A 27,595-nucleotide genomic window follows, 5' to 3' on the forward strand; every position below is an offset into this window, starting at 1 on the left:
TGTCTGGTCTGGTATGTTGTATTTATGATGGATTTAATATGTTTTTAACTGGCTGCAATAAAAGGTCCCCTAGTGGGTTTGACTTGACTTGACTCTTCATCCCAGCATATTATATAAAGCTAACTTTGAAGATTGCAAACAAGAAGAGCCCTAAAACATACAATGGCTGCACATCACCAGCATTATACCAACAAGCATTTTTTTTAGCACCAAAAATAAGAAATTAAAAACGAGGAACGTTATTACACGGTGATTGCAGTCAGGTACGAAGGAACGTACCATGTCAATGACAACCCTATACACTATATGAAACACTATACATACACATACACACACAGAATATATGACACAACTTGTATTAACAATATAAACTATATAATAATGAAAAAGGTTGTAAGATGCAAGAAACACGCTAAACTATTGGGTTCTGAAAGTTTGCAATGGTTTATGGGATGAGTACTTCCTCAATCGTTGCCAAAGAATAATGTAGTCTTGTACCTTTGCCTTTTCTTCTGTTTTCCAAATTGTTTTTTCCCCAAAATCAAATGATCTATGGTCACCTTGACAAACGATTTGCTTGGTTCCATGCTTAAAACTCTTTATATAACGATGTTATGAAGAGTCAATGGAGAAAATGATTGTGAAATTTCCTTCCAGAACCAGAGCTGTTAAAAGGGGGCGGTTAATGTTGTGCTCTATTGGATAGCAAATTACTAGACCTCAGGAGGAGCTTGTTTGTGGATACTATTATGTATCAAAAAATGAAATGATTTAAATTAGATTTATTTCTGCTTGTCATTCGGTCTAGTTAAATATCAAATAATAAATATGTTGTACACGCATGTAATGTCAACAATTCTCACTTAGAGCAGGAATAAACTATTTTGAACTTCGAAAGAAATACACCACAGCAACTATCACATGACCAATGTGCCTTGAATCTGTGATACCTGACTGGTTCCCTTACTTTGAACACTGAACAATGGATGGTGCGTCTATTAATTACTGTATTGAAAGCTTGTAGAATAAATTAGTTTCACCATGTGATGAGGTACTCCTTTTATTAGGCATCATTATGTTGTTCTTGTATCTACTATCTTGTGGTTTTACGTAGTCTCAGGAACAGAACACTGGCTGATGAGATGGAATACAAGACAACAATTTAAGAATATACATATCTATACAGCAAAGTGTCATGAGTAAAAAGTACAACAAAGTGAGCCCAGATTTGCATGGGCGGCCCAATCCACCCATCAAGGATTTGATGAACGCCAGTCCCCAGCCCACACCCTCCATCGGTGAAACCAATTCACACTTTGTTGAGCAACCACAATGTTTCTCTTAGAAGACATTGTGAACTAATCCTCAATGGCTCAGCGATTTTCTTCCCTTCAACATGCGACGTAGAAGGACTTCGATCCCACCCCGGTTGCTGATTCGTTTGATCCATCCATGGGTTCTCTTTCGCTTTATGTTTTTCGGCTGGTACTCTGTGCCGCGTTTTCCGGTCCGAACCTGCTGGTACTGCCACGGTAGCTGGGAAAACACCCCTGAACCCTCAGCCTGCATCTGTAGTGGTCCACATCGAATGCCTTGAGGTCCCCCAGGTGTCCGGGAGATGACCCAAGAGCTTAGTGATCTCAGGTGAGAAAATCCATCGCCTGCATGCTTTGGTATAGCAGTGATACTGTGGACAGACAGCACAATTAATGCATTATGAAAGGGATAACAATTGTTCATTTAAATATCAACATTGCATACCAAAACTGCGTCTCTCTGCTCAAATGTTTATCCATAAGATTGACTTCAGACCCACAAAGTTCCAAAAAAAATATGAGGCTAAAAGTTTGTAATTATATCTAGAGCAAAAGAGACAGACTCGGGAACAACGGAGAGTAATGGAAACATCATTACACAACGATTCATTCATAGCCCACTACTCTACTACTGCGATATGACAAGGAATACCCTTTGACGAGATAGCCTGCTAACGGTAGCAATTGAACACAAACATAATGTTGTTGGTCGTTACAAGCGAGTGAATAGACATGAGAGTGGCTTATTACCTGCTGGGAGTTAATGTGCTACCAATTCGGAATAAAGATTGCCGTATAATGTTCATTTTCGGGCACTTCAGTTGTCTCACTGCATGAATGTCAGATGTCCCTGGATGGGAGGTCGCCCTTGGTCCATGCGGCGCTATGATTGGCTCATCATTTCCGTCCAATAGAATCACGTCTTACTGCAGCATGGCAATTGCAGTCATCTCTCAATGTGTGATGGCAGGCGTCCATAACATAACCCCCGTTATGTATCTAAAATAACAATTAACTAACGCGGAGCAAAGGGAAAAGGAATATTCATTAATTAGGGTACAATAATAAAGGGAAATCATGTATTATATCTCTGACTCTAATGAGGTATATTTATGAATTAGGTCTTTATCACCAAAATAAATAACTCCATTTGAAGAATCCTGTTTTTAGTATTACGCAACTACTACGTGAGTTGGCAGCGATTCGTTAACAAAGAAAACACCAATCTCACTATGCATTTCTCTCCACACACGCATACACACACGCACACGCACACACACACACACACACACACACACACACGCACACGCACACACACACACACACACACACACACACACTGCTCGTCTCTCAGCCTTAGCAACAAGGATGCGCGCAGCTCGCATTGGCTGCGCTGAGCCCCTGGTGGTCGTCCATTCGCCCTTGTTATTGCCGTTCAAGTAGGGGCGTGTGAAGACGGAGACTGTCGTGGATGCGCATGCAAGGGCAAAAGGGTTGGGTAGAATTGGAAAATTCCAGATGTTAGCTTTATTATGGGTATTTTATTAAAATGCAATTGGAATATTTATGCATGCATTTTGTGTAATCATTGCAAAGCCGTATGCATGTTGGAGTACTAGTGTGAGGCAGATGATTAGCGTCCACTAATTTGCGGCATCACAACGCAGATGAACACAATTTCGTTGGCTCTGACTTTGGGGCACATTTGACATCTACTAATCCCTAATCATCGACTTTCTTGTGGGTAAGTAGGCTAATTGATTAATTATTGTGTTGCAGAATGACCAACAGCAGCCCTCTGTAAACAAAAATGTGATATTTTGAAACGCAGATTTAGAATACAGTTTTCCTATCACTGTGCAGCGTGCCTAGTTAAATATTATACACAGTTTTAAAGGCCTACGTCATAAATTAAGGTGCAGATCATTGAGCATTTATGGGTCGAAATCCAAAATACTAAGTAACCTGCATCACGCAAGACAACTGCAGTATTCCAGAGAGCTTGTTTTTGTATTTGTCTTAGGCCAGTCTATTTACCCCATAATAAATACAAATATATTTTTTACATTATCTTAACGATGCAGGTTGAACCTAACCAAGAAATATATATATTCTATATATTTTTGTTATTAATACAATCCATCCATGGGGAGGTTTGATTGCGGACAGAGCAGCAGGCCTACAGTGTGTGCTACTTTGAACTTGTTGCCCATCCACCTAATTCTGCAATGCAGACAATACATTTAAATGGTGTAAATAGAGAAGTAGTTCAACAGTTCTACTAAGAGCTGGGTTTTTGAACACTGCTGAAATGTGTCTATGTTTTTATGTAGTGATTCTGTAGTGCAGCAAAGCAGGACATATTTGAGACTGGACACCTAGTTGGACTGTCATGGCAACTACGCATCTATGTCCAGCTTTACAAATGCTCTTCTTCTCGAGCATTTGCTCTTTCGGTTCATCATCGGGTTATTAATTGTAAAAGGTGCGATTGACGCATACAGTTCTGTACTCAGATGTTTATTCAAATAAAAATGTAGATACGCAGTAGAAGAAGAAACAACAATGCATGCTGTCCTGCAATGTTATGCCAAGCAGCACATTCAGACAGTTGACTCAAACATGCTCCATTATGCTTCATTCCCTAAAATGGAAAGAATAGGCCATACCCTGTGGATATGACACTTCCCATTCTGTTTCCCCTTGATAAAAAAAAACATGTGTACACATGTTGAGCTATGCAATGCTCTGCATCTGCATTGGGTCCAACGTGCAACTATTAATGCCACCTCATGCAATGATTTGGAAGTTTGGCAGATAAACTCAAATTCAGTTTTGCCCTGCGCTATTGAGCAGATGAGATGGCTTGGGTTGCTGCTCGCATGCACCCACTCAGGCTGCCATGGCTAACCCCTTCCTATTTATACACTTGGTGTGGGACCATGTCAGGGGACGACTGTTATTTATAGTCAATGTCGAAGTTAGACTACAGATCGTAACAAAGACAGCACCGGGTAATTGTTGAACTGTTTTTGCTTATGTCTGTATGAACGTTATCTGAATGTTGTTGATGATGATTAGCGGGGCTCTTTGTGAGCTTGGTTCTGGACAACAAGCGTGTGTTTTGGCTGCAGCAATTTACTCTGGGATTTCCTTTGCTGAGGCCAGACATCACAGAAAGACCTCATCATCTTTCCTATTCGAATGGTCATTGGACTCCTTGTTGAAAGGATTATTGAATTTGTGTGTGCGTGTGCGTGCATTTGTGAGCGTGCATGTAAACCTGCATGTGTGTGTGTGTTGCCGTCTGTTAGTGGGTCTGTGCACGCATCCGTGCGTGTGCGTGCGTCAAAGTGTTTGCCTGTTTGTGTGTGTCTTTGCAAGTGTGCGTGTGTGTGTGAGTGGAAGTATGTGTGTGTGTGCGTGTGTGTGTGTGTCTGGGTGTGTGTGTGTGTGTGTGTGTGTGTGTGTGTGTGTGTGTGTGAGTGCAAGTATGTGTGTGTGTGTGTGTGTGTGTGTGTGTGTGTGTGTGTGCGTCTGAGTGTGTGTGAGTGCATCTTTCCTTGTTGTGTCTCTGCAGTTCTCATGAATCCCCTGTGGCCATGTGTTTTGTGGTGATGCGTAGAGGCCGGCGCCATGCTGACCAGCATCACTGAAGGGATCCTCTGCTGCCTGACTGGGAAAGCTGCCAGTCTGGTCTTGCCCCTGGAATCCTCCGAGCCCTCAAACGGCTTTGAGTTTGTTGAGGTCAAACCGGGCCGAGTTCTACGGGTGCGACACATCGTCCCCGAGCGGCAGCCCGTGGTCACCGAAGACCAGATGTCCTCGGGGAAGAAGAAGACGAAAGTGGACTCTAATGAGGACGATGGCGGTTCTGAGGACGTGATGAAAGGCCCCCCAAAGGGTAGCAGTGTGCACTGCAAGAGGAAGATCACAGTGTATCGCAACGGGCAGCTGGTGATCGAGAACCTGGGCGACGTGCTGCACTCGGAGATCCTGCAGTGTCAGGACGGGGACCTGGAGCCCTGCAGCACCGTGGAGGTGGAGCTGGCTGACTACAAGGAATTGGCCTCTTCCCCAGAACCCAACCCCATGCCTCCCCGCGTCCCCCCTCACGCCGGGGACCAGAAGCCGGCTCCGCCCCCCCGGCGCCGGCGCCGCAAGCCCAAGCGCACGGTGCTCATCGACTCCAAGAGGGCGATCTCCAGCTGCAAGGGGACGCAGTCGGACGTAGCTCTGTTCTTTGTGCACGGCGTCGGCGGCTCCCTGGACATCTGGGGCAGCCAGTTGGATTTCTTCTCTCGGCTGGGCTACGAGGTGATCGCGCCGGACCTAGCCGGCCACGGCGCCAGCAAGGCCCCCCCGATCGCAGCGGCGTACACATTCTACGCCCTGGCAGAGGACCTGCGCGCCATCTTCAAGAGATACGCCCGCAAACGCAACATCCTCATCGGTCATTCATATGGGTGAGTCTTTGTCTGTGTTTTAGAAATGAATAATTACTATGTCTTTTTAAATAGAAGTGTTAGAATGAACATTGTTCAAAGCTGTACTTATAAAAAAAACACAGTTGACATTGTTTATATCTCTCTTCCAGAGTGTCGTTTTGCACCTTCCTAGCACATGAGTATCCGGACCTGGTCCATAAGGTAGTGATGATCAACGGAGGAGGTCCTACAGCTCTTGAGCCGAGCCTCTGCTCTATCTTCCAGCTGCCATCGTGTGTCCTCCACTGCCTGTCTCCCTGTCTGGCCTGGAGCTTCCTCAAGTAAGACCAGGACCATACCATCCTCATGACCTTGACTAAGCAGTTGTTTGTGATTCTAATATTCAACTTCTACAACACAAATTATTTTTTTTGGTATTTTTTCATTTTTTTTCAAACAAAAGACATTATGCTAAATTATAAAAATGAATAGACCCTATATTATTTGCGATAATCTGGAGATGGTTTTATGCAAAGCTATTATCCAACGCTGAATTCATGTACGCTGCCCTTGGATTTTAGCCCAGAACCTTTCAGCGGGCAGACAAACGCCCCTCACACCACTACCACTATGCTGCTACAGTTCGCACTCCCCACATTTCCAGTCTAATTTCTAATTCCTTCTCTAGAGCTGGCTTCGCCCGCCAAGGGGCCAAAGAGAAGCAGCTGCTGAAGCAGGGCAACGCCTTCAACGTGGCCCCCTTTGTCCTCCGTGCCATGATGAGCGGCCAGTACTGGCCCGAGGGCGACGAGGTGTACCACGCTGAGCTCACCGTGCCCATCCTTCTGGTGCACGGCATGTGCGACAAATTCGTGCCCATGGACGAGGACCAGCGCATGGCGGAGGTATGTCGCCATGGGGTCGGAAGGGAGGATATGATGTCATAAGGCAAAAGTAACCCTGGGTGCTTTGAAATGCTGCATTCATCTGTCACTAATTTATGTTGACTTATGTCCATTAATAATATTGGCCTTTACTTTCAGATCTAACTTCTTAATATTGTAATATATATTTGCAAACGTGTTATAACATTATAGTATCATAAGGAAAGGCTGTTTACTTAAATACAACTCAGCAAACACAAGCCTTTCAAAGTGCAGTGCTTAGATGCATTACTATGTCTCGTATGATATGCAGACACAATCTATCTATCAAATAACTTTGACCCTACTGTAGCATAACACTTTCCTTCGTTTTTCCTCTGCTACCAGATTCTCTTGTTTGCATTCCTCAAAGTCATCGAGGAGGGAAGTCACATGGTAATGATGGAGTGCCCTGACACCGTTAACACCCTCCTGCATGAGTTCTTCCTATGGGAGCCCGACATGTCCAAAACAGAGAGCATCAAATGTGACACAGAGACAAAGGCTACCACCAACGACATAGTCCAGACACTGAGAGTAAACAAGACTGTGGACAAATAACCAGAACAATGAGTCTTGGTTTAGGGTAGAACCGATCAGAGGGCCATCTTTTGAGAGTTGGCACGTGTCCATAAGGCTGCTTATTGGCTGAGATCTGTTACAAAAATAGAGCCGCGCCTCGGAGAATGATGGTGGCTGATGGTGCTCCAAGATAAGGCAGAACTATGAAACAAAATCTGAGTGGATGGGGATATCCTTACCGTGAGCGAAATAGTCTGCTTCTATATTTGGCAGATACGTGTGCGTGTGCGCTCATCACGTGGTGTTTGCAAAATCACACGATACCTGGATGTCCAAAGGACTCAGCCCATTTGTGATTTGTGTATCCAATGTGTTGGAAAAGTGAAAAGACCAAAGTGAAACAGGCCCATGCCGAAGTGGTATGTCGATTTCATTGCCTTCATCTAATATTCTCTGTAAAGCGCTACAGATTGCGAACTGCCATTGTTAAATGGTCGTTGATTAATAACACTTGTGCCCATCTTACATGTGCTTTAAATGGAAAAATGGCCTAAATATATATATATATATATAACGTTGGAGTTAATCAACCCATTAATTGTTTCTTATTCGGACACCATAGGAAAAATGGTGATGAAAGGTTATATGTGTTATGATGTTGTTTAACCAAATGATGACTGGAAGGGAGTTAAGGACGTTAAGGTTACGAATATTCACATGAATCAACATGAAAGTAAATCATCAACCATTGGTTCTATACTAGTTAGTAATTAAGTGTACACTTATGTCATACTTGACCATACTAAATTACTAAAACCTATTCAAGGTACTGCTCAAAGTAATGTATTGTTAAAACAAACATGTTTAAAATGTAAACTGCCTGTTTTGTGCATCATATATCACAGATCATTCGATCAAGACTGAAGGTGTATGTGAAGATAGAAACATATGCCAAATGACCTAAAACGAATCAGTATTGCAATAGTATGTTGAAATATCACCCCAATCATCCAGGGACAAAGCATACAAATATACCGTGCTTGGGTTTATTTTAGAGAAGCTAATATATTCCTGTTTTCTTTTAAATAACTGCCAAAATAATGAAATGTAACTGTGTTATCATCCTAAATGTGTTTATCACTGAATCAACAAAAAGCCTAACCTCTTCCAGTCAACCCTTTGTAATTAACAATGTCGAAATGAATGAATAGGATAGAATTGTTGCTCGCTAAAAATACATTCACTCATGGATGTTAATTTGTCTCACAATGAGATGGGAGAGACCGAAAGTATTAAGCACATTCTAATATGTTCCCTGATTATGCTTACCTGGTAACCGCATGACCATATTTGTATTATTTTTTGTTGTGGTGCAGCAATTGTAACCAAATTGGTGAATTATAAGCATTGTCATTAAGGTCAAACACTAATGTCAGTCAGCTGAAGGAGAAATTCCTTTACCTAGGGGTGAACTTCTGACTTATCAGGTTGCTACATATGCATATTTTTGGAGGAGGGATGCAAAACGACTGGATTTATGCAATCTGAGAAATAGATGTTGTGTTTTGTATGATGAAGAGGAATGGACATTTTATAAAAAGAGAAGAAGTTGGCCTCTTGCCTCTAACGGCTATATGTATTCATCATGGATTTAAAAACAAACCAATAAGTGCTGCTGGTACTGTATGTATGTCTGACACCTTTTGGTGGAAATGGTCCATAATATCATTACAACTGCAGGGTGCACAGATACGTATTCTAATGCTAATTGATGTGCAATAAAACTGTCAGTGCTCCAATGTGCTATTATTTGTGTTTACAATGTGTTAATGTGATTGTTCAACATATGCACTGATTAAATGCAGAATGATACATATGAAATTATATAGCCTATCAAAACTGTTGAATTCAGTGTATGACTGTGCCTTTCTTGGCATGAAATAAAAATTATGTTTGCAATCTAAAAGTGTTATGCTTATTTTCTGTGCAGTAATCATTAATGTAAATAATTCATCCACTACCAGAAAGATATTTTATCAAATAGATATTAGTCATAACTGACGCTTGACATGGTTAAAAATCAAGGAAAGACATACCTAAAAAAAACGTCAACAAGCTGGAGGCTTCAGTGCAATAATTGCATCATTTTTTTCTCCCATCAATATGGAGTCTAATCTCAAACGACGTAGTTTCAACGCGTTACCACGTAAGCAGTAACATGCACAGTGTACACACTGATAAAACGTCAAATTTAATACTATCTAAAACAATATTAAAGTCTACTAATCCTCTAGGAACATATTTCCACTCACACAAGCCATGTCCCGATTGGCTGACATTGTCCCATGCGTGCTGTGGTAAACAAAATGGGCAGGTCATGCGCATGCGCAGTCCAGGAATGGAGCAGAGCGATCTAATCACTAGAGCATTAGTTTCAACCTCATCTTGTCAATAAACATTTAGTTATTAGTAATTTCAGCATCGAGCACACATACATCTCCAGTGACAGCGACTGTTCCTGGTGTGGAGCGTTGGTAAGTCACGTACATTTACTTGGAGTGCCTGTTTTACACTTGTAAAGCTTCACGTTGGACCATCATATTCCGCTAGCTCAATTAGAGGTAATAAGTGCTAGATAGTCAACAAACTGTACTGGGAACGAGTACATTAAGGTACTGAAGCTCAGATGGGTTGAGGTCTCATCCACCTCAGTGGAACACGCCGTGTCTTAAAGCATGGTTAAATGTCCACTGTACTTTAGCTAATCTGTTTGACAAATGCCAAACCGACATAAGTTTGGAAGGTAATTCCACATGTCCTTCAAGATGTTAGAGATGCATATTTAAACACTTTAGAAAACAACCCATAATAGTTTGTAACTACCGTTTATAATCAAATTTGAGGAATTACTTTCTGCAATTTATATAAATGAAGCTGAGCTAGCTTAGCGTTAGCTTAGCATGCTAGTTCAGTGTTGCAAGTTTAAATATTTTATTACACTAAGTCACTTCGTGACAATTCACGAAGGTCTTGTCAATCTTTATTTTATATATTTACCCATTTGAAAAACGATTATTTGTCTGTGTTATTTCGGAAATAGTGGTTTCCCCCATCGTGGGTACGTCTATTTCCTGAATTAAAGAGCCTCGGCTCACAGTGTGAGCCGCACAGTCGGCTTGCACTCTCTGGGCCGACGCAGAACTTAACGAACCCGAGAAAGGTGTGCTGAGGTTACTGGTACACAAACGTACTCCATGCACCATGAGATTCACCCATTGTCAGGTGGAACCATCACATGTGTTGCACCCCTGCAAACACCAGTCTAGGAATGTACAGTTAATGTGCAAACGCCATTGACTATCACACATGCAAGTCTGTCACGCAATGACCTTCGTCATAGCATTGATCCGTATTGGAACTCAAATATATTGGTGCCGTATTGATAACAGTGGCGTAGGCTATGCATGTACCCAATGACATTACTCGTGTGTTTAATTGCCGCTGCGAGAGGCTGTCTGCAGCATCCGGACAAAAATGACAAAAAACTGACATTTGTTTTTAACCACAAGTTTGTGACATTATAAAGAAATAGAGTTAAAAAAAAAAACACCCACCAGCGAAATGAAACGCCCACTAGCGAACCGCCTACTGTTGCGTTTACAAGGCTATTCGTAGTTGTTATGGACCGCTAGTGGGCGGGTAATCAAATGGTTTATCCCACACGCGGTCTATTCGAAAAAACGTAGCTATTTGTAAACACTGCAATCGCTGCTCAAACAAACTCACGTGTTCATCCCCTAACCTGCCATCAAATCACTATATTCGAGGATCCTTAAAAAATAAGTTGGAGATGGCAAAGAGGCATACGTTTACGTTAATTGAATGCTCTTAAAAGTGTTTGTCTGTCATTTTATTGTAATAATTATGCAGCTATTCAGACAGCTGGGCGGTTTGGGAGATTTTTGTCTGCAATTTAGGGGTTTCTAGGAATGGTTTCCAAAAGAAAACCAATGCAGTGACGGAACAAAATTAATTCATACATTTGGTGAAGCAAACGTCGGTATTGAACACAGGTTTCACCATCCTCCAGGACTAGGCTATCACTGGGATGGCGTCCGAGCAGGGGCATGTGAGCCCCGGCTCCAAAGGCATCATGACCTTCCATCCCACTGTGGAGGAGTTCCAGAATTTCAGCCGCTACATTGCTTACATGGAGTCCCAGGGAGCCCACAAAGCCGGCCTGGCCAAGGTGAATGCCGGTCATCTTCATCATCGCCCAACCTGTTTTCCCTTTTTCACTGATTCCTGGAGAATAAGACACCAGACGCAAACAAACCATGATCTCCCCTGTGGCCTGTGATAGAGGTTGCATTATTATAACTCTTGCATGATTGATGCTGTCACACCAAAATTGTACCGGGGGCGAAAATTGTACCGCCTATGTAATCCGCGTTTCGAAAATTCCAAACCTGCCTGGCAACTGATGATCGCGTCGAACGTTGCCTGGCAATGAACGATCGCGTCGAACGATGACGTCTATTATCGAAATTAAATGAACACAAGCTAGCCAGACAACATACACTTTAAACACTGTTTACTAGCTAATCAAATTTAGCTAGTAAATTTGATTAAACAATTAAATACAATACAAATATAAACTATAATGCACTTTAAACACTCAGTTTACTAGCTAAATTTGATTAAACACTTAAAGAAATACAAATATAAACTACGATACACTTTAAACACTCAGTTTAATAGCTAAATTCAATTAAACAATTCAATACAAATATAAAGTAAAAACAAGTGTTATCTGTATTATGTTATTTCGTCTTGATGAGCGCAAATGTTTTTTGAAACCTGCGTGGCAACGGACAATCGCATCGACCGATGATGTAATGTTTCGACACGGATTACGTAGGCGGTACAATTTTCGCCCCTGATACAATTTTGGTGTGACAATGCCGTGTTGTTTAAGGCATACATCAATGGTAAATCTAAGTATAAAATATTGTATATATTTGTCGAAATGCTGGAAATTTGGTTTGGTGCTAAATTGGCTCTATTTTGTGCACAATATGAGAATTACTTCTATTATTGAATCAGCCAATACTGCATTTGGTGAAAATCTAAGCAGCCAATAGAGACAAACTCCATTCATAGAAACACTCATAAAACCACCATCCTTTCCTCCCAAGATTGTCCCGCCTAAGGGATGGAAGCCCAGGCGCTCCTATGACGACATCGATGGGCTGGTGATCCCAGCCCCCATCCAGCAGGTCGTTACGGGCCAGTCGGGCCTCTTTACGCAGTACAACATCCAGAAGAAGGCAATGACCGTCCTAGAGTTCCGCAAGCTCGCCAACAGCGAAAAGTGAGCCACACACATTGTAGTAGTGTATAGTACATACTAGTATAGTTTTGTGTGTGTCTGGTATGATATTTAACTTTTTATTTATTTATTTTATTGAACATTTTTAAATGGGTGCTTTGTCAATATGCTTTGAATCTGAGATAATGATGAGATAGGGGTGTAGGGTATAAACGGTATAGAAAGTACACCGGTGGGAATTTGCGCTACGGTATGGATTTTGACGTTACCATGAGACCGGTGTGATCGGTAGACAGTGTTGTGTGTAAGGCGTTATAAAGTAAGTAATATGTTAATAAAAAACATAACTTAAAAAAAAGTTACACACAACTACTGAAAATATGGTAACAAAACATAGTTCCTTTATCAATTCGCCGCACCGTTTCTTTTCCCAGGGACAGATTTAACAGCAATACTGCTTTCTCAGGCAGTATGCTATTGCACGCAGTCGCGCTTGCTGTGTGCCTGCATGCTTGCGCAATAGTCCCTTCATGAGCTCTCATTCCACACCATACGAGACAGGCGCTGGTAGCGTGAAGCTGTCTCTGCGTCTCAGACATCGCCTCTACAGCCATTTTCCAAAGCCAGTCCTTATGACAAAAAAAGCCAGCTGTGGAACGCGATACAAACGCTGTCACTTTTTAACTGTGTAAGGACATGGTTACCTTTCCAAATGTGGATAGAAAGGGCTTTAAAGAGAGGGTCAAAACACTCTATCCCAGGTACGCGTTACCTGCCCGCACACACTTCAGCCAAATTGAGATGCAAAAATATACGGCAAGGTCCGCGAGCAAGTGGGGAAAGAAATCCATACTTTTAAATATTTGTGTTTTTCAGAGAAGGAAGTAACTTGAGAAATGATTTTGCATATTTTCTATGCAGTTTTGCTGCCTAACCAGTATTTAACCCCGTTCAGAAGAGAAATAAGAAGATAATTTTAACATAACGTGATATAATACCGTTACGTCTATGCCTCAAATCATACCGTGCTATACATTTTAGACCATACCATACAGCCCTATGATGACGGCGTTTTCTCTCAATATCTGTAGATTCTGCAGTCCTCACTACCAAGACTTTGAGGAGCTGGAGAGAAAGTACTGGAAGAATGTGACATTCAATGCCCCGATCTACGGTGCCGATGTCAACGGAAGCCTGTACGACCCAGTGAGTTCACGTCAGACTTCCTTTCTGTTTCCCCTAACATTCCGTCAGTTTTAAAAGCGGCTGGTGTTTTAATGGGTGGCAATGCACTAGCCGCGCTGTCGAACAAATGCCCCCCATCCATATAAATGTGATGTATGTAAACGCTAACATTTGCCACTATAATTTGAAACATGCACCACACATTGAATGAATCTGGTACATTTACATTTAGGGTTTTTTAACAGCCTTTATCCTTTATTTATCCAAAACAACTTACAATATGTACATTTGTCAGGAGAAACAATATTTTGTTGTCGGTACAGTAAGGTTGTTCATAGAACCAAGTGCCAGGCAGCAACAATTGCTAGCATAACCCATTCCCGTGTACAACAAAAAGCATTGGTTAAGCATTTTTTATAGTTTCTAAACATTGAGGGGCGGTGATATTTCCTGTCTCTTGCAGGACGTGAAGGAGTGGAACATCTGCAGACTCAACACCGTCCTGGACACGGTGGAGCACGAGAGCGGCATCACCATCGAGGGCGTAAACACCCCATACCTGTACTTCGGCATGTGGAAGACCACGTTCGCCTGGCACACAGAGGACATGGACCTCTACAGTATCAACTACCTGCACTTTGGACAGCCAAAATCATGGTAAAGGAAAACCCAAGGGCGTCCCTGAGCACAATGCTAGCCCCTAGTTCACACCAGAACCCACAGGTTAGCTATAGCGGCGTACGATTCATATAGACATGAACGTATAGAACATAGTCAACGTTTCGATTCCCACCGTCTCTGTGAGACAGCTGTCTCGTGCCCGTCATGACGCGAAGCTCATAGACCCCATCTGATTGGACGAGTAATTATGCAATGTTTTGCTTTCATTTCTGTTTTGGTTTATAATTGGGGTAAGCCCGACCTGCTTGTTAATAACATGTAACTGAACCCCCTGCATGTAGCTGATGGACAAAATATATTTGCTAAATGATTCTTAATGCTAAAATAATGGATATTTCGTAAACGCTACACTTTGGAAGCGTGTTGGATACAAAGGCAAACAACTGTTAACGTGTCAACAGGTACTGTGTTTCTCCTGAGCACGGCAAGAGGATGGAGCGTCTGGCCCACGGTACGAGAAATCTTCTATTTTCATATTTTTTGTTGTGGGGAATGTCATTGTTTCCCAGACTTCTATGATGATTGACTATGAATGTATTTTTTGTGTACTTTCATGCTCCTCTTCTAGGTTTCTTTCCTGGCAGTGCACAAAATTGCGAGGCCTTCCTGAGACACAAAATGACTCTCATCTCACCCTCGATATTAAAGAAATATGGCATTCCCTTTGAGAAGGTATTACATTATGATGTGCGGATACATAGATACATCATTGTACATATATGCTTCGGTCCACACTTACTACCAGGAAACCTCAGGGTGTCCAAACAGACCAAACACTTTCAGCTTGTTAATGTTTATTTCTTTATTTAAAGATGACCCAGCAGGCGGGTGAGTTCATGGTGACCTTCCCGTACGCCTACCACGCAGGCTTCAACCATGGCTACAACTGTGCAGAGTCCACTAACTTTGCCACACAACGGTGGATTGAATACGGAAAGCAAGCGATTCTGGTGAGTAGCCATGTTAAATGTCCACTGACCACCATCTGTAGGAATCCTTGAGAAAGATGCAAAGCCCTGCCGGCTCATTGATGTTGAGACAGAGTAGCTATGGAAATCCGAGGGCTAAAACGTGCAAGAGTGGGACTGCCAGTGTTTGATACACAAGTGAGGGCTGCACCAACGAGGACGCCCCAAACCCAGCTCTGCCTATTTCCGGGGCAGCGGGGCTTATATATTATTTAAATGTATTTACTTTGCTTTTATTTGCATGTGGTGTAATATTTGTTGGATTGCTGGCTCATTCATTTGGTTAGGAGAAAACACGCTGTGTCTTACATTTGGAAGATATAGGCTATCTATGTATTTATTAGGGATGCACCAAAATGAAAATTCTTGGCCAAAACCGAAAATTAGGAAACAAAGGCTGAAAACCGAACCACGAAAGAAATTATTATGCCAATTATTAGTACCATTTAGGGTTGCCGCGGTATACGGTATTACCGGTGTTACCGGTGTTGAGGTCAACACCGATTACTCGGTGAAATAACTCTGTGTTGCACACCGGCAACAGTTATTTTTTTATTATTTTTTTCCAGTAATAAAAAAAAAAAACGCCGTCATCTTTAGGCCTATTTGATTAAAACAAAAAGTTCAGCAGTTTGTCTTTGCACCGTTTTATTTTTGATGCGCTTTTTCATAAAATAAATAAATATTCAAACCTAATTAGGCTACCTAATAAAGCGTTGGAACACACAAGACCGTTAACCATAGCAACGCTGGTAAACAAATCCCGTGAAGCCCAATCCCTACGAGAGCTCCCCGCGCTACGGCCATCTGGAGGTGCACAGAGCTTTTGGCCGTGATATTATATATACAATTATATTATACTATTAGTATTATATATAGAATGTTATAAGACGCTGTCACCGAGACAGTGTTTCCCACAGACCAAGGACCAATGTGTGGTGCGGGGGGGGGGGGGGGGGGCCTCAATCGGTTTGGAATAGAATTCTATGCGGAATAGAATAGGTGGTGTAGTCCGCTATAAATACTTATTCCGATTAGTTTGGGGTTTAACTTGGAGCAGCTGCAGTAGTTCGCAATTGGTCCACTCCGTCTGTACTTTAATGCACACCGAACCTTACCGCTGTCAAGGAAATTGGATTTATTGCCTGATTCACGTCTTTGTTATTATCACTCCGTAGTAGTTTCAGTACTCCGGTAACTTAACAACCCCAGCGTGTCCGGTTGCTAAGCGACGGGTGACATCGGTGGGTTCATGTGTTAGCATCGTCGTTCTCGCTCCGTGTGTGTGTGTGTGTGTGTGTGTGTGTGTGTGTGAGAATGACAGGGGGAACGAGTGCTATGCAGAGATGAATGGACGGAACGATTTTTAGATTTCCAAATCGCGTTATTAAAAAAAAAATAATAATAACAAAAAAAAAAAAAAAAAAAAAAAAAGACAGAATCAATTCGTGGCGCTCGATGTTGATTCTGTGGCGCCGCGCCACACAATGGTCTATGTATGGGAAACACTGCGAGAATTGGCACGCTGCCAGACGCTGTCACCGAGTGTGAGAGTTGACGGAGAAGATGGCGGTTGACCTAGTTTCAAAGTTTATACCGTTTATACTCTGTAATACCGGTGTTGACACGAGTGTATTACTCGGTGTGAAAATGTCCACACCGCGGCAACCCTAGTACCATTGCATTTATGGCTATGACTGTGTACTAACTGCATTAAAATCAAGGCATTGCAATTTTTGCAAATCGATATGCGTGGGTCTTTCTCAGAAACATTGAAAAACGCCACACCGCAGACATATTGGCGCTTATCCAGACAAGCGTGTGCTCACAAATTTCTGAAATTCTTCAGTGGCCAAAAATTCGGTGCATCCCTAGTATTTATCAAGCCACATAGGCCTCAATCAAGTCACATCTGTTATAATCAGAACTAGAAGTCAAGTGAATTACTACCAAGTTTCGTAAATATTATGCCCCAGACAGAATGTCTGTAGTGTTATTTGTTTTAAAATGACACAAGGAAAAGCCCACATTGTTTGGTATGAGATGAGGGATAATAATTGCAACAGAACGAATGGTTACCAAAAACGCAGTTGAGAATTTACAGCGATGTTAGTCGGACACAACACACACATTTATTGTACTAAGTTCTATAAAAAGTAGCTTTGCAACAATGAAATTAACCTTTAACATTATATGAAAGAACAAAACTGTATGAGTCATGCAGTTAAAAACAACAAATGTTGTAACATTTAGGAGGCCAATTATTATAATAAGACATGACTAATCAAGCAATAAAGTGTTTTTATAGTAATAGCCTATTGCAGCAATGACATTAAAGGGATCATATTATGCTTTTGCAGCTTTCCCTTCCTGTAGTGTGTTGGATATCGTTTTTACACATTTTCTGGTCTGCTTAGTTGAAAGACTCTGAGCCAGGGGGAGCTACTATCGCCCAACAAAAACACCTCTCCTTAACACTGCCTGAAGCACTCAAACACTGCCTGAAACACCTCTCAAACACTGCCTGAAACACCTCTCAAACACTGCCTGAAGCACCTCTCAAACACTGCCTGAAACACCCTCAAACACTGCCTGAAACACCCTCAAACACTGCCTGAAACACCTCTCAAACACTGCCTGAAACACCTCTCAAACACTGCCTGAAACACCCTACAACACTGCCTGACACACCCTACAACACTGCCTGACACACCCTACAACACTGCCTGAAACACCCTACAACACTGCCTGAAACACCCTACAACACTGCCTGAAACACCCTACAACACTGCCTGAAACACCCTACAACACTGCCTGACACACCCTACAACACTGCCTGACACACCCTACAACACTGCCTGAAACACCCTACAACACTGCCTGAAACACCCTACAACACTGCCTGAAACACCCCTCAAACACTGCCTGAAACACCCTACAACACTGCCTGAAACACCTCTCAAACACTGCCTGAAACACCTCTCAAACACTGCCTGAAACACCTCTCAAACACTGCCTGAAACACCCTACAACACTGCCTGAAACACCTCTCAAACACTGCCTGAAGCACCTCTCAAACACTGCCTGAAACACCTCTCAAACACTGCCTGAAGCACCTCTCAAACACTGCCTGAAACACCTCTCAAACACTGCCTGAAACACCTCTCAAACACTGCCTGAAGCACCTCTCAAACACTGCCTGAAGCACCTCTCAAACACTGCCTGAAGCACCTCTCAAACACTGCCTGAAGCACCTCTCAAACACTGCCTGAAGCACCTCTCAAACACTGCCTGAAGCACCTCTCAAACACTGCCTGAAGCACCTCTCAAACACTGCCTGAAGCACCTCTCAAACACTGCCTGAAGCACCTCTCAAACACTGCCTGAAGCACCTCTCAAACACTGCCTGAAACACCCTCTAACACTGCCTGAAACACCTTGTTTGCATTTACGTCCGTGACAATATGACGTCGGACTCACGAAAGTGCAGAAGTCCCGTTTCCAGGCTGCTTTGCCACGCCCTCAAACAAATCTATTTAGAGCGGTGGCCGGTAGACTTGGGTTGGCTGTATCGCCAAGTCTAGCAGACCCTGTTCTTGGTGCAAGAAGTAATTCCGACCTGAAGATGGAGCGGTAGCAGTTAATTGTTACTGCTACTTATTGTACAAGTACACAAGAGTAAATTCTTGGGCTTACTTTTTTCTTGTGACTCAGTCACAAGACACAATACAAGATAAAGTAAATAAAGATAAGTAAAAATATGTAAATCAGTGTAAAATGTATCGGCATAAATCACAACACAATAAATAATAACAAAAATAAAGGCAGTAATAATAAGGGAAGCTAAAACAGTGGTAATAAGTAAAAGAGGTGTAGTAAAGTGTTCAACTGGTAGCGGTATCAGCCACGGTTGATTCTAGTTCAAAAATGATGTGCAAATTACAGAAAAATGTGTATTTAAATACGTTTTGTAGTAGTATAGTTAAGCAATAGATCACGACAGGCTGTGGTATGTGCTCATTATACCACTGTTAAGGGGCGTTGTCCGGCCCGACGCGCAGCGGTCGCTATGCAACACACTTTAGCGTCCCTCCGAGAGAAGGCTCGGCTAGAGCGGTTCGCCGGCAATTTATCCTATGTACATTTAATACATTATTAAATGTATGAAAGATGCGATCTGTAAGAATCACACAGTTGTGTACTCTGTGCTTATGGCAAACACACTCTCAGTTAGTTTTATATGGCTATATTGTACAATGTTAGTCAAAACTGGTAGGCCTATTCTAATTTATATATAAGAAAAAACTATTACGAGAACTCCACTCGTATATGGGGATGTGCGTCCGACAGCAGGTCTCCAACAAATTGGGACCACTTCACCCATAGGGGGGCGCTATGATCGTGGTCAAAGATAAACGCCCAAATTGAGGAAAATCAGTTGGCACAGATTGAGGAAAAAATTCAGACACTTTTTTATATGACATAATGTTGTCTTGATAGATTTCTCTGTACAGTGAACATTTTGGGAAAACTTCAAAATGTTCTTTTTGATGTCCACTGGAGTTAATTACACACAATTTGATAATCAAAATATGGTAATTAGTTAACATTATTCGATCAATAACAAGTACGCATCAGAAGATGCGAAGAACTGGTAACTTGCCATGCAAATAGAGGACCCCGCCCAGTGTCGATAGCTCATTCGATCACGGCACAAGGGCCAATTACAGTAATTGCTCACGTATGTGTGTGTGTTTTTTAGGAGAATAAAAAAGACCCAGTGCGGTAGAACAAAGATCCGCCCGCCCCTGTTGACGGAATAGTTGCTGAATAATGACATGCCCAGTGAATCACTTGAATCGCGGTCGCTTGGATCGGCGGTGCGTGTGCTGTGCACACCTTTTTGTAACTTCTAGTCGTAGTTAGATTTATATTATACCCCGTCTTCAAATAAGATATATATATTTTGTCCTGCTTGTGGACCATGCCCTCTTGGGCCTTTCATACCTCATCTCTTTTACCCCTTGTAGAAGGGGGGCCTGCGTCTCTTTATCGAGCACTGAGGACAGCTTGCAGCCTTTTAACTGCCGCCCCCCCCGGGGTGCATCCGTATAAATAGCGTGTTCTGTTTTTGTTTTTCTCCAGTGCACATGCCGCAAAGACATGGTGAAGATCTCCATGGACGTGTTTGTGAAGAAGTTCCAGCCGGAACGCTACGAGCGGTGGCTGGCGGGGCGGGACAACGCGCCCATCGACCACTCACGGCCAACCCCTGAGGCCCGGGAGTTCCTGGGGGAGGGGTTCGATGACGTCATCAGCTCCCAGGAGTGCTGTGCCGAAGAAGGGGAGAGAAAGAGGTGCGGCACTATCAGAGGATAAACAAACACTTAACAAACAGCCGGTTCTGTTCGCTTGGGAGTATGGAGAACCATTGCTAGAGTAACAATGTTTTTCCATTTGATTATTATTTAAGTCGACCTGTAAGCCATCGTCAACAAAACCACAGCATTATAGTCATGCTGTGGTTTTGTTAACCTTGGCTTACAGTATATTTACAACATTAACTTCATATGCAGTGTTGGGGTGTAACGGAATACATGTACCGGCGTTATGTATTCAGAATACAAATTATAGCTAACTGTATTCCGTTACAATTACAATTTAAATAGTTGGTACTTAGAATAGTTACATTGTTGAAATCAATGGATTACATGACGATACTTCTGTTTCAGCAGTTTATTTGTGCTTTCACACAGCATTTAGTGCGCACTAAACAAGTTTGTTCCCCTTGGTTCGGTACGTTTGCGTTGGTGTGAATGCAAACACCTCACTTCGATGTGAACCAAATCAGCCGACCGAGACCTCCCTGAACAGCTGGTCTCGGTTCGCTTCCAAACGAACCCTGGTACGGTTCGCTTGAGATGTGAAAGCGAACGCACCTCGGTCCGATCCAGGTCTACAAAGCATATGCCTCTTTGGACGTAACAGGCACCCGCCTAGCCGCGCGCATTATGGGAATTATTGTTTGATTAGCGGTAACTCCAAGACTAGCAGCAAATTGTCGGACCGTCTGGGAATTTGGACAGACACCCACATAAAACGTATGCTGGAAAACACGCATAAAAATGCCGATGCATTTAACACATTCAGCACCAGGATGAGGGAGAAGGAGTTCGACCGGTCCACTACCGCCCCAGACCTTTTAGTCCTCTGTCTGTCTGTCTGTCTGCGATTTTATAGGCAACACCTATGCACTTAGCTCAGTGAATTTTTTTTTAGATGTAATAGCAAATATCTTTCGCATGAACATACCCTTATAGTCTTTGTTCCACTACAGCAAATTATATAAAATAGTTCACTTTCAGGGAGACTTGGGCCTAACACATTCAGCCAGTTTGAACAGAAGAACGGGCCTGTTTAGTAAACAGGATTTAATGCCGCATTCCTACACTTATAAAATGCAATTCAATGTGGAAGTAATCCAAGTATTCAGAATACAATACTCAGATTGAGTGATGAAATGGAATACGTTACATCTTACATTTTTTGGCATGTATTCTGTAACTGGATACATTTTAAAAGTAACCTTCCCAACCTTCATATGTTTCATATTTATTTATTTTGTATTTCCTTTTACCATCTTCATTCTTAACTGAATAAATATACATGTGCTGTAAATCGATAACAGTGACGTTATTAATTGATCACAATTTGCTGTGATCAAAAACGATGAATCACTTTTTTTCCTCTTCAAGAGCAAGGAAACCACAAACCTCTTTTTCACTCGTCAACATATGCCGCGTTTCCACTGCAGGGTGCGGAACGGATCGGATCGCAAAGGTGCGGTAGGGAGGGGGCGGTATAGCCCAGCTCAGTTCAGAGGTCGCGTTTCCACTGCCGACAGTACCCTTTGTGGTAGGCCGGATGTCGATCGCCGCGGCAGCTACGTAAACATCGTAAAAAACGTCTTCCTCCCCAAGAATGCAGACGAACGTCTCCACCTCCTTGTTCGCCCAAGCAAGCGTTTTACGCGACAAGTTAATTGTAAAGAATAATACCTCGAGGCTACTGTTCGTTTGTTTTTATCCCTGCGTCACCCGGAAGTGACGATTCTGTCGACCAATCAACGGAGGGGGGGTGTAGCTAGAATTTCACGGGACCCTTTCAGGCGTCTCGTCTCGTTTGCGGTACCCCAACGGAGGAGTCCCAAGAACGGGGCCGGAACGGGTATGGCAAAGTCCGGGTCACGCCCACTTTTGGCGGTGGAAACGCGACCCGACCCGCACCTATCCGATCCGTTCCGCTCCCTGCAGTGGAAACGCGCCAATAGTAATCTATGCCATTTTATCACAGTTACTGGAACAAGTCCCCAATTTCATTAAGATAGCGGTAAAATCCGTTCCATTCTGCTGAGCACAAAGGTGGCGTCTTTTTCGGGGCATCGGTTTACCTTTTCCCAGGTAGTCTGACGCCACGTCCAAACGTGGTTTATGTGGACGTCACGTCCAAACGTGGTTTGTGTGAACGTGGTTTGTGTGGACGTCACGTCCAAACGTGGTTTGTGTGGACGTCGCGTCCAAACGTGGTTTGTGTGGACGTCGCGTCCAAACGTGGTTTGTGTGGACGTCGCGTCCAAACGTGGTTTGTGTGGACGTCGCGTCCAAACGTGGTTTGTGTGGACGTCGCGTCCAAACGTGGTTTGTGTGGACGTCGCGTCCAAACGTGGTTTGTGTGGACGTGTGGATTACGTGTGGACGTCTGTGCATTATCAACATTTAAAAAGGGCATTGACATGCTCCAAAGCACTATTCACCTCAACAGATGGTCACAGAAAAGTGCATTTAAATGGAACATATGTACTTCTCTACATCTCTGTGTGCGCCAACTCCTGTCTGACTGCTATGCTGAATCCCCAGCCCCACACAGAGGATCGAGACCAAGAGACACCGCGTCTGCCTGGAGCTACCTGACAACGTCATCCCCCAAGAGGAGGAGGAGGAGGATGAGGAAGACCAGTACGGGAAGCGGCCCAGGCTGAGCCTCCTGCCTCCACGCTATGCATCACCAGACTGCAAAAGACATAAAGGTGAAGGTCAATGTCTCTGATCGACTAATCTGCTGTCCAGCGGTCCTGCTATGTTATAGCAGAACTTCTGGTGGGAGAGACTCACCTGTTCCGAGTTCACCTAGACTCTGCATAGCATCCCCCTCCCATCCCTCCTACTTATTGTATGTTCTTGGCACTTTATGTACGTCGTACTTAGTTGTAGTACTTAGTTGTGCAGCCTCTTATCCTAGCTATCTTTTATTTATACAGGGAATGGGTTAACCTAGCGATTGTTGGTGCTTTGCACTTGATTGTAGGAACATCCTTACTGTGCCAACGGCCATATATTGTTTATCCTTCTCATAAATGTACGCATTGTAAGTCGCTTTGGATAAAAGCGTCTGCTACATGCCCTAAATGTAAATGAGACGTGGGGGGGGGGGGGGGGGGGGGGGAAGTAGGGAAACGATAAAACTAATCAGTGTGAGTGGATGGAACTTTCTGCAGTAGATTTGTGTATGAGCATTCTACAGAGACCAGTTTGCTACTGCTTTAGTTTGATAATCTGAAACCAGGTTTTTGACAGTACTTATCCTAACTTTAATTGAATGTGTTTGATCAGTGTTAGTGTTTTGCATTCACTTCAGTCCTTCTCCTCCCCAGGCCCGCCGAGGCTGGTGGTCACACCCACCAAGCTGACGCTGATCGACCCGTTCCGCCGGGACGCCGCGCGGCCCCCTCACTACACCAAGACCCGGGCGCCCGCCATCTCCTCCCAGGCCGGCCACCACAAAGGCTACCTGGACTCTGCCAGCGAGGCGGCAGCGGCAGCGCCGCAGCCGCCTCACCGCAAGATGGGCGTGGCCAGTCTGCTCTTCCATAAGACTTTGAGCACCAAAGACGCGCTGCAGGTGCACGGCTGCTCTCTGGAGCAGCAGCCGCCGCCGCGGCCCCCGCTGCCCTCGCAGCCAGCCCACATGCAGATCCAGGTGCACAGCTACGCCAAAGAGCACAAACCCCGCCACCTCCAGGGCAAGGTGCAAACGCCGGGCCAAAGCCCACCCGCAGAGGGTCGGGCGTCCAGGCTGGAGGAGGTCAAGGAGGAGCCAGAGGAGGAGCCAGAGGTGGAGCCCCGGGTCCAGGTCCTCGAAGTGGAGCAGACGCGGGAGGTGCAGCCGGAGGTGCAGCCGGAGGAGTCCACGTCAAGGGAGGAGATGAGGGGGCCGGAGGACGAGGACTGCAAGCTCAGCAAGCGCAAGGTCTGTGGTGTCCGTATTCCTGACTGGTGGTGCTTACTATCCATGGTCAAAGAAGTATTTTTAACCAATTAGAAAAAGGGAACTTGACAGTTCCTAGTTTGTGACCCCGAATGAGTTAAAGGTTGGGTATGGGATTTGCGAAACGCCAGCAGATTTTGAAAATGCACAACCCAAATGGTCCTACCCCCTCTCCTTCAAGTTGACTCTGACTCCACCCATTCCAAGTACATGGACGCGCAATCATGCAGGAGCGCGAACACAGATGCGCGAGTTTAGGGTTGTCTTCTAGTGCTAGGTCCAAATGTGGATTAGCTAGTTAGCTAGCTCCAGTAGCTACCGCAGGATAACAACGAACAGAAGCTTGCTCTGGGTCACGAGCTTTGAGTACGTGCACGAAGGGGTCACACGCGGGGAGCGGGGGAGGGGGAGTGCAGTACGACCGTTTGATTGACGTACTTACTGTCCAATGCCACTCGGTGGTTCTGGAAATCATTGGCTTGAGTTTTTCGAGCCCTGCCCGTTCCACAGATGATTGACTTGTTTAATTTTCATGTCAGTAGGCTACTTCTAACTCAGTGGCTGTAAGTGGGTTATGATAAGGATTTCAAGTAATTTTGCAAAACTGGTCAAATAAGAGAATCCCATACCCAACCTTTAAGTATGCTGCAGTACATTTTTACATAAATTGGTTGCATGAAAAGGGAATTTGGATGCATGGTGATAATGATTTAAAAGGATTTGTAAAAATATGTATGAGCTCAAATATATCTTGTCTTTCACTTTCAAAAGAGATGCAATAATCCTTTATCATATACAGAGGCTGAACCAGTCCGATAGGGGTTTCTGACGCGTTGTGTTGTGTGCAGCAATGTGGTTACGCTACAGGGCGGCTGCTGTCAAATCCATTTCCTATTCTGAAAGACGGTGTTTCACGGAAATCACGTTCTGCATGAATACCATGACCTTTCTCCTACCACATAGAGCAGGGATGGGCAACTGGCGGCCCGCGGGCCACATACGGCCCGCATCCTCACTCAGTCAGGCCCGCACATAATTTTTATTTAATAAAAAGGGTTAAAAAAAAAAAATATATGAAAGAAGAAAAGCAAACCCATGTGTCTAGTTTGCTTAGAAACGATATCAGTCATGAAAGATTTCCACTTAAGTCGCCACTACAACTACTACAACTGCCCTGAAGTGAATATCGTGCTTGTTGGGTTTGAGTTCATTGAGTTGTTGCACTTAATGTTGGGCCACTGTTTTTCATTTTTTTGAAATCATTGAATGATGATGTATGTGAGCCCTTTGCACTGATCAAAATACTAACCAATAGGGCTGTAATGATACACCAACTCAATATTCAGTTTGTATGATTTTTGACCCACGGTTCGATACATCCCACGATTTTTTTAAATTTAAAAAGCATTTTATTTCAACAACACTTGTATAACAATTAACTTAATGTAACATTTAATAAAAAATAATTTAGAACACTGAACAGATTTGAACAGAAAGAATACTATTAAAGTATAGCTAAATTAATAAATAAATAACCAAAGATTGCAGTTGGAGGATGCTTGCAGGTAGGCAAAAACCCTCAACTAGTTTGGTGGTTTAGTCAAATATCCTATTAGCTCATCTTATTAGGCTATGTAGCTTAAATAATGACATAATCAGGCCGTATAGAATGAAACATGTTTAATAGTCTAACTTTCAATAGATGGGGAAAAAACATGAACGTCTAACATGAACGTCGCCGTAACGAGGCATAGTGTTACGAGTAGCGTATGTGTGTGAGCGAGAATGGCAGTGTGCGTGTGTGTGAGTGACGTCAGCGAGTGAGTGGACGAGCGAGGAGAGCGAGCGGTAGCGTGTGTGTAGGGAAGAAGCGAACGAGTCCGGTAGACTAAAGTACCCATCCTGTCAATAATCGGTGGCCGCTTCATTCCGACCTATAAGCAGACCAACTGCCGGTAAAATCGCGCAAAACAATAGAGACAGGGATCACACAGGCAATTTTTTTCGCGCTTGGCCCACTCTGGGTAATGTCGTTCATATCGCATATGAGGACTTCGACGGCTGTGGAGAAATGCAATCCACCGTAGCCACGGAGAGCTGTCATCACAGAGAGGGCATCTCGTTGCATACTTACGGCATCGATAAGAGGGGGCGGTGTCAGCAGACCATTATTTAGACAAATTATTAGCAAATTTCAATCTGACAATTTGACCGGAGAGTTAGAAAGGGCGTATCGCGCTTCTGCCTGCTCACACCGCGAGACAGGTTTGTGGCTTTGAGTGTCGCTATTTCGGTTTCGATACGCGTATCGTTACAGCCCTACTAACCAATCATGTGGCTGTTTGAGCATGGAAAATATTGAATGAATGTATGTTGGTTCAATCAACATACCATACATAGGTTATGAATCTGGAAGATTTTGTAGGTAGTGGGCATCCCCAAAATGCACCAGAATACAGGAAATCATATCCAACAAATTCAAAAATTTGTAGCTTCTCTCAGTTTACGTCTAGTTGAAGTGCACAGTCACATGGCCCTCTGATGGTGATGATGAAGAATTGTGGCCCTCTTTATCATGAAAGTTGCCCATCCCTGACATAGAGCTACACTCAGAACACCTGCAAAACCAGGACTACTTGGCCAACCGCGTCCCCTCGCTCTGCACTCTCCATTTGACTCCTATGGGCTTCCTCACTTCCCAGGGGCTTTCTATGCTCACGTTCAGGCTAGCCATAACGTCCTCACTGGGTCTTTGTAATGGTAAATGGACTGCATTTTTACAGCACTTTACTAAGTGTAGACATTTTCCTGTTCAACTCCCTAGAGCAGGGGTATCAAACTCTACTTACCTGGGGGCCGCTGTAGGTAGAATCTGGGTCAGGCTGGGCCACATCAAGTATCCCACAAAAACAGTAGC

General features: G+C 43.6%; 4 protein-coding genes across 6 annotated transcripts in view; 2 read left to right on the forward strand and 2 right to left on the reverse strand.

Moving 5' to 3' along the window:
- The window catches only part of scinlb (scinderin like b), a 305,691-nt gene that overhangs the window by 45,852 nt on the left and 232,244 nt on the right, over positions 1 to 27,595 (reverse strand). The gene's annotated exons all lie outside the window — the stretch shown is intronic.
- On the reverse strand, positions 1,045 to 2,275 carry mrpl34 (mitochondrial ribosomal protein L34). Its single transcript, XM_060059648.1, has 2 exons — positions 2,067 to 2,275; positions 1,045 to 1,687 (listed from the first exon to the last, which is right to left on the reverse strand). The coding sequence occupies exons 1-2, from the start codon at positions 2,120 to 2,122 to the stop codon at positions 1,366 to 1,368; spliced, it is 378 nt and encodes a 125-aa protein (XP_059915631.1). The 5' UTR covers positions 2,123 to 2,275; the 3' UTR covers positions 1,045 to 1,365.
- On the forward strand, positions 2,718 to 9,154 carry LOC132463452 (protein ABHD8-like). Of its 2 annotated transcripts, none has more exons than XM_060059645.1 (5): positions 2,718 to 3,060; positions 4,942 to 5,782; positions 5,914 to 6,084; positions 6,432 to 6,648; positions 7,015 to 9,154. In XM_060059645.1, the coding sequence occupies exons 2-5, from the start codon at positions 4,953 to 4,955 to the stop codon at positions 7,225 to 7,227; spliced, it is 1,431 nt and encodes a 476-aa protein (XP_059915628.1). In that variant the 5' UTR covers positions 2,718 to 3,060; positions 4,942 to 4,952; the 3' UTR covers positions 7,228 to 9,154. The 2 variants fall into 2 exon arrangements, with proteins under 2 accessions (XP_059915628.1, XP_059915627.1); XM_060059644.1 differs by lacking the exon at positions 2,718 to 3,060 and adding an exon at positions 3,069 to 4,330.
- Positions 9,551 to 27,595, forward strand: part of LOC132463449 (lysine-specific demethylase 4A-like) — a 44,596-nt gene continuing 26,551 nt past the window's right edge. The window contains exons 1-11 of one of the 2 annotated variants that reach the window (XM_060059638.1): positions 9,551 to 9,722; positions 11,279 to 11,437; positions 12,387 to 12,562; positions 13,612 to 13,726; positions 14,169 to 14,362; positions 14,788 to 14,837; positions 14,955 to 15,058; positions 15,199 to 15,336; positions 20,500 to 20,711; positions 23,271 to 23,440; positions 24,065 to 24,660. In XM_060059638.1, the coding sequence (XP_059915621.1) occupies positions 11,297 to 11,437; positions 12,387 to 12,562; positions 13,612 to 13,726; positions 14,169 to 14,362; positions 14,788 to 14,837; positions 14,955 to 15,058; positions 15,199 to 15,336; positions 20,500 to 20,711; positions 23,271 to 23,440; positions 24,065 to 24,660 (1,896 nt within the window). In that variant the 5' untranslated portion in view covers positions 9,551 to 9,722; positions 11,279 to 11,296. The remainder of the gene's footprint in view (positions 9,723 to 11,278; positions 11,438 to 12,386; positions 12,563 to 13,611; positions 13,727 to 14,168; positions 14,363 to 14,787; positions 14,838 to 14,954; positions 15,059 to 15,198; positions 15,337 to 20,499; positions 20,712 to 23,270; positions 23,441 to 24,064; positions 24,661 to 27,595) is intronic. The other variant, XM_060059639.1, reaches the window with a different exon arrangement.

This window comes from Gadus macrocephalus, chromosome 8 (assembly GCF_031168955.1).
Source record: "Gadus macrocephalus chromosome 8, ASM3116895v1".
Lineage (NCBI taxonomy): Eukaryota > Metazoa > Chordata > Actinopteri > Gadiformes > Gadidae > Gadus > Gadus macrocephalus.

Bases quoted from the DNA above. Each gene is read 5' to 3' on its own strand.
- mrpl34 (XM_060059648.1), bottom strand. From the start codon at position 2,122: ATGAACATTATACGGCAATCTTTATTCCGAATTGGTAGCACATTAACT. The intron at 1,688-2,066 runs GTAATAAGCCAC...GTCTGTCCACAG, and splicing joins AGCACATTAACTCCCAGCAG to TATCACTGCTATACCAAAGC.
- LOC132463452 (XM_060059644.1), top strand. From the start codon at position 4,219: ATGGCTAACCCCTTCCTATTTATACACTTGGTGTGGGACCATGTCAGG. The intron at 5,783-5,913 runs GTGAGTCTTTGT...TCTCTCTTCCAG, and splicing joins CTCATCGGTCATTCATATGG to AGTGTCGTTTTGCACCTTCC. The intron at 6,085-6,431 runs GTAAGACCAGGA...TTCCTTCTCTAG, and splicing joins CTGGCCTGGAGCTTCCTCAA to AGCTGGCTTCGCCCGCCAAG.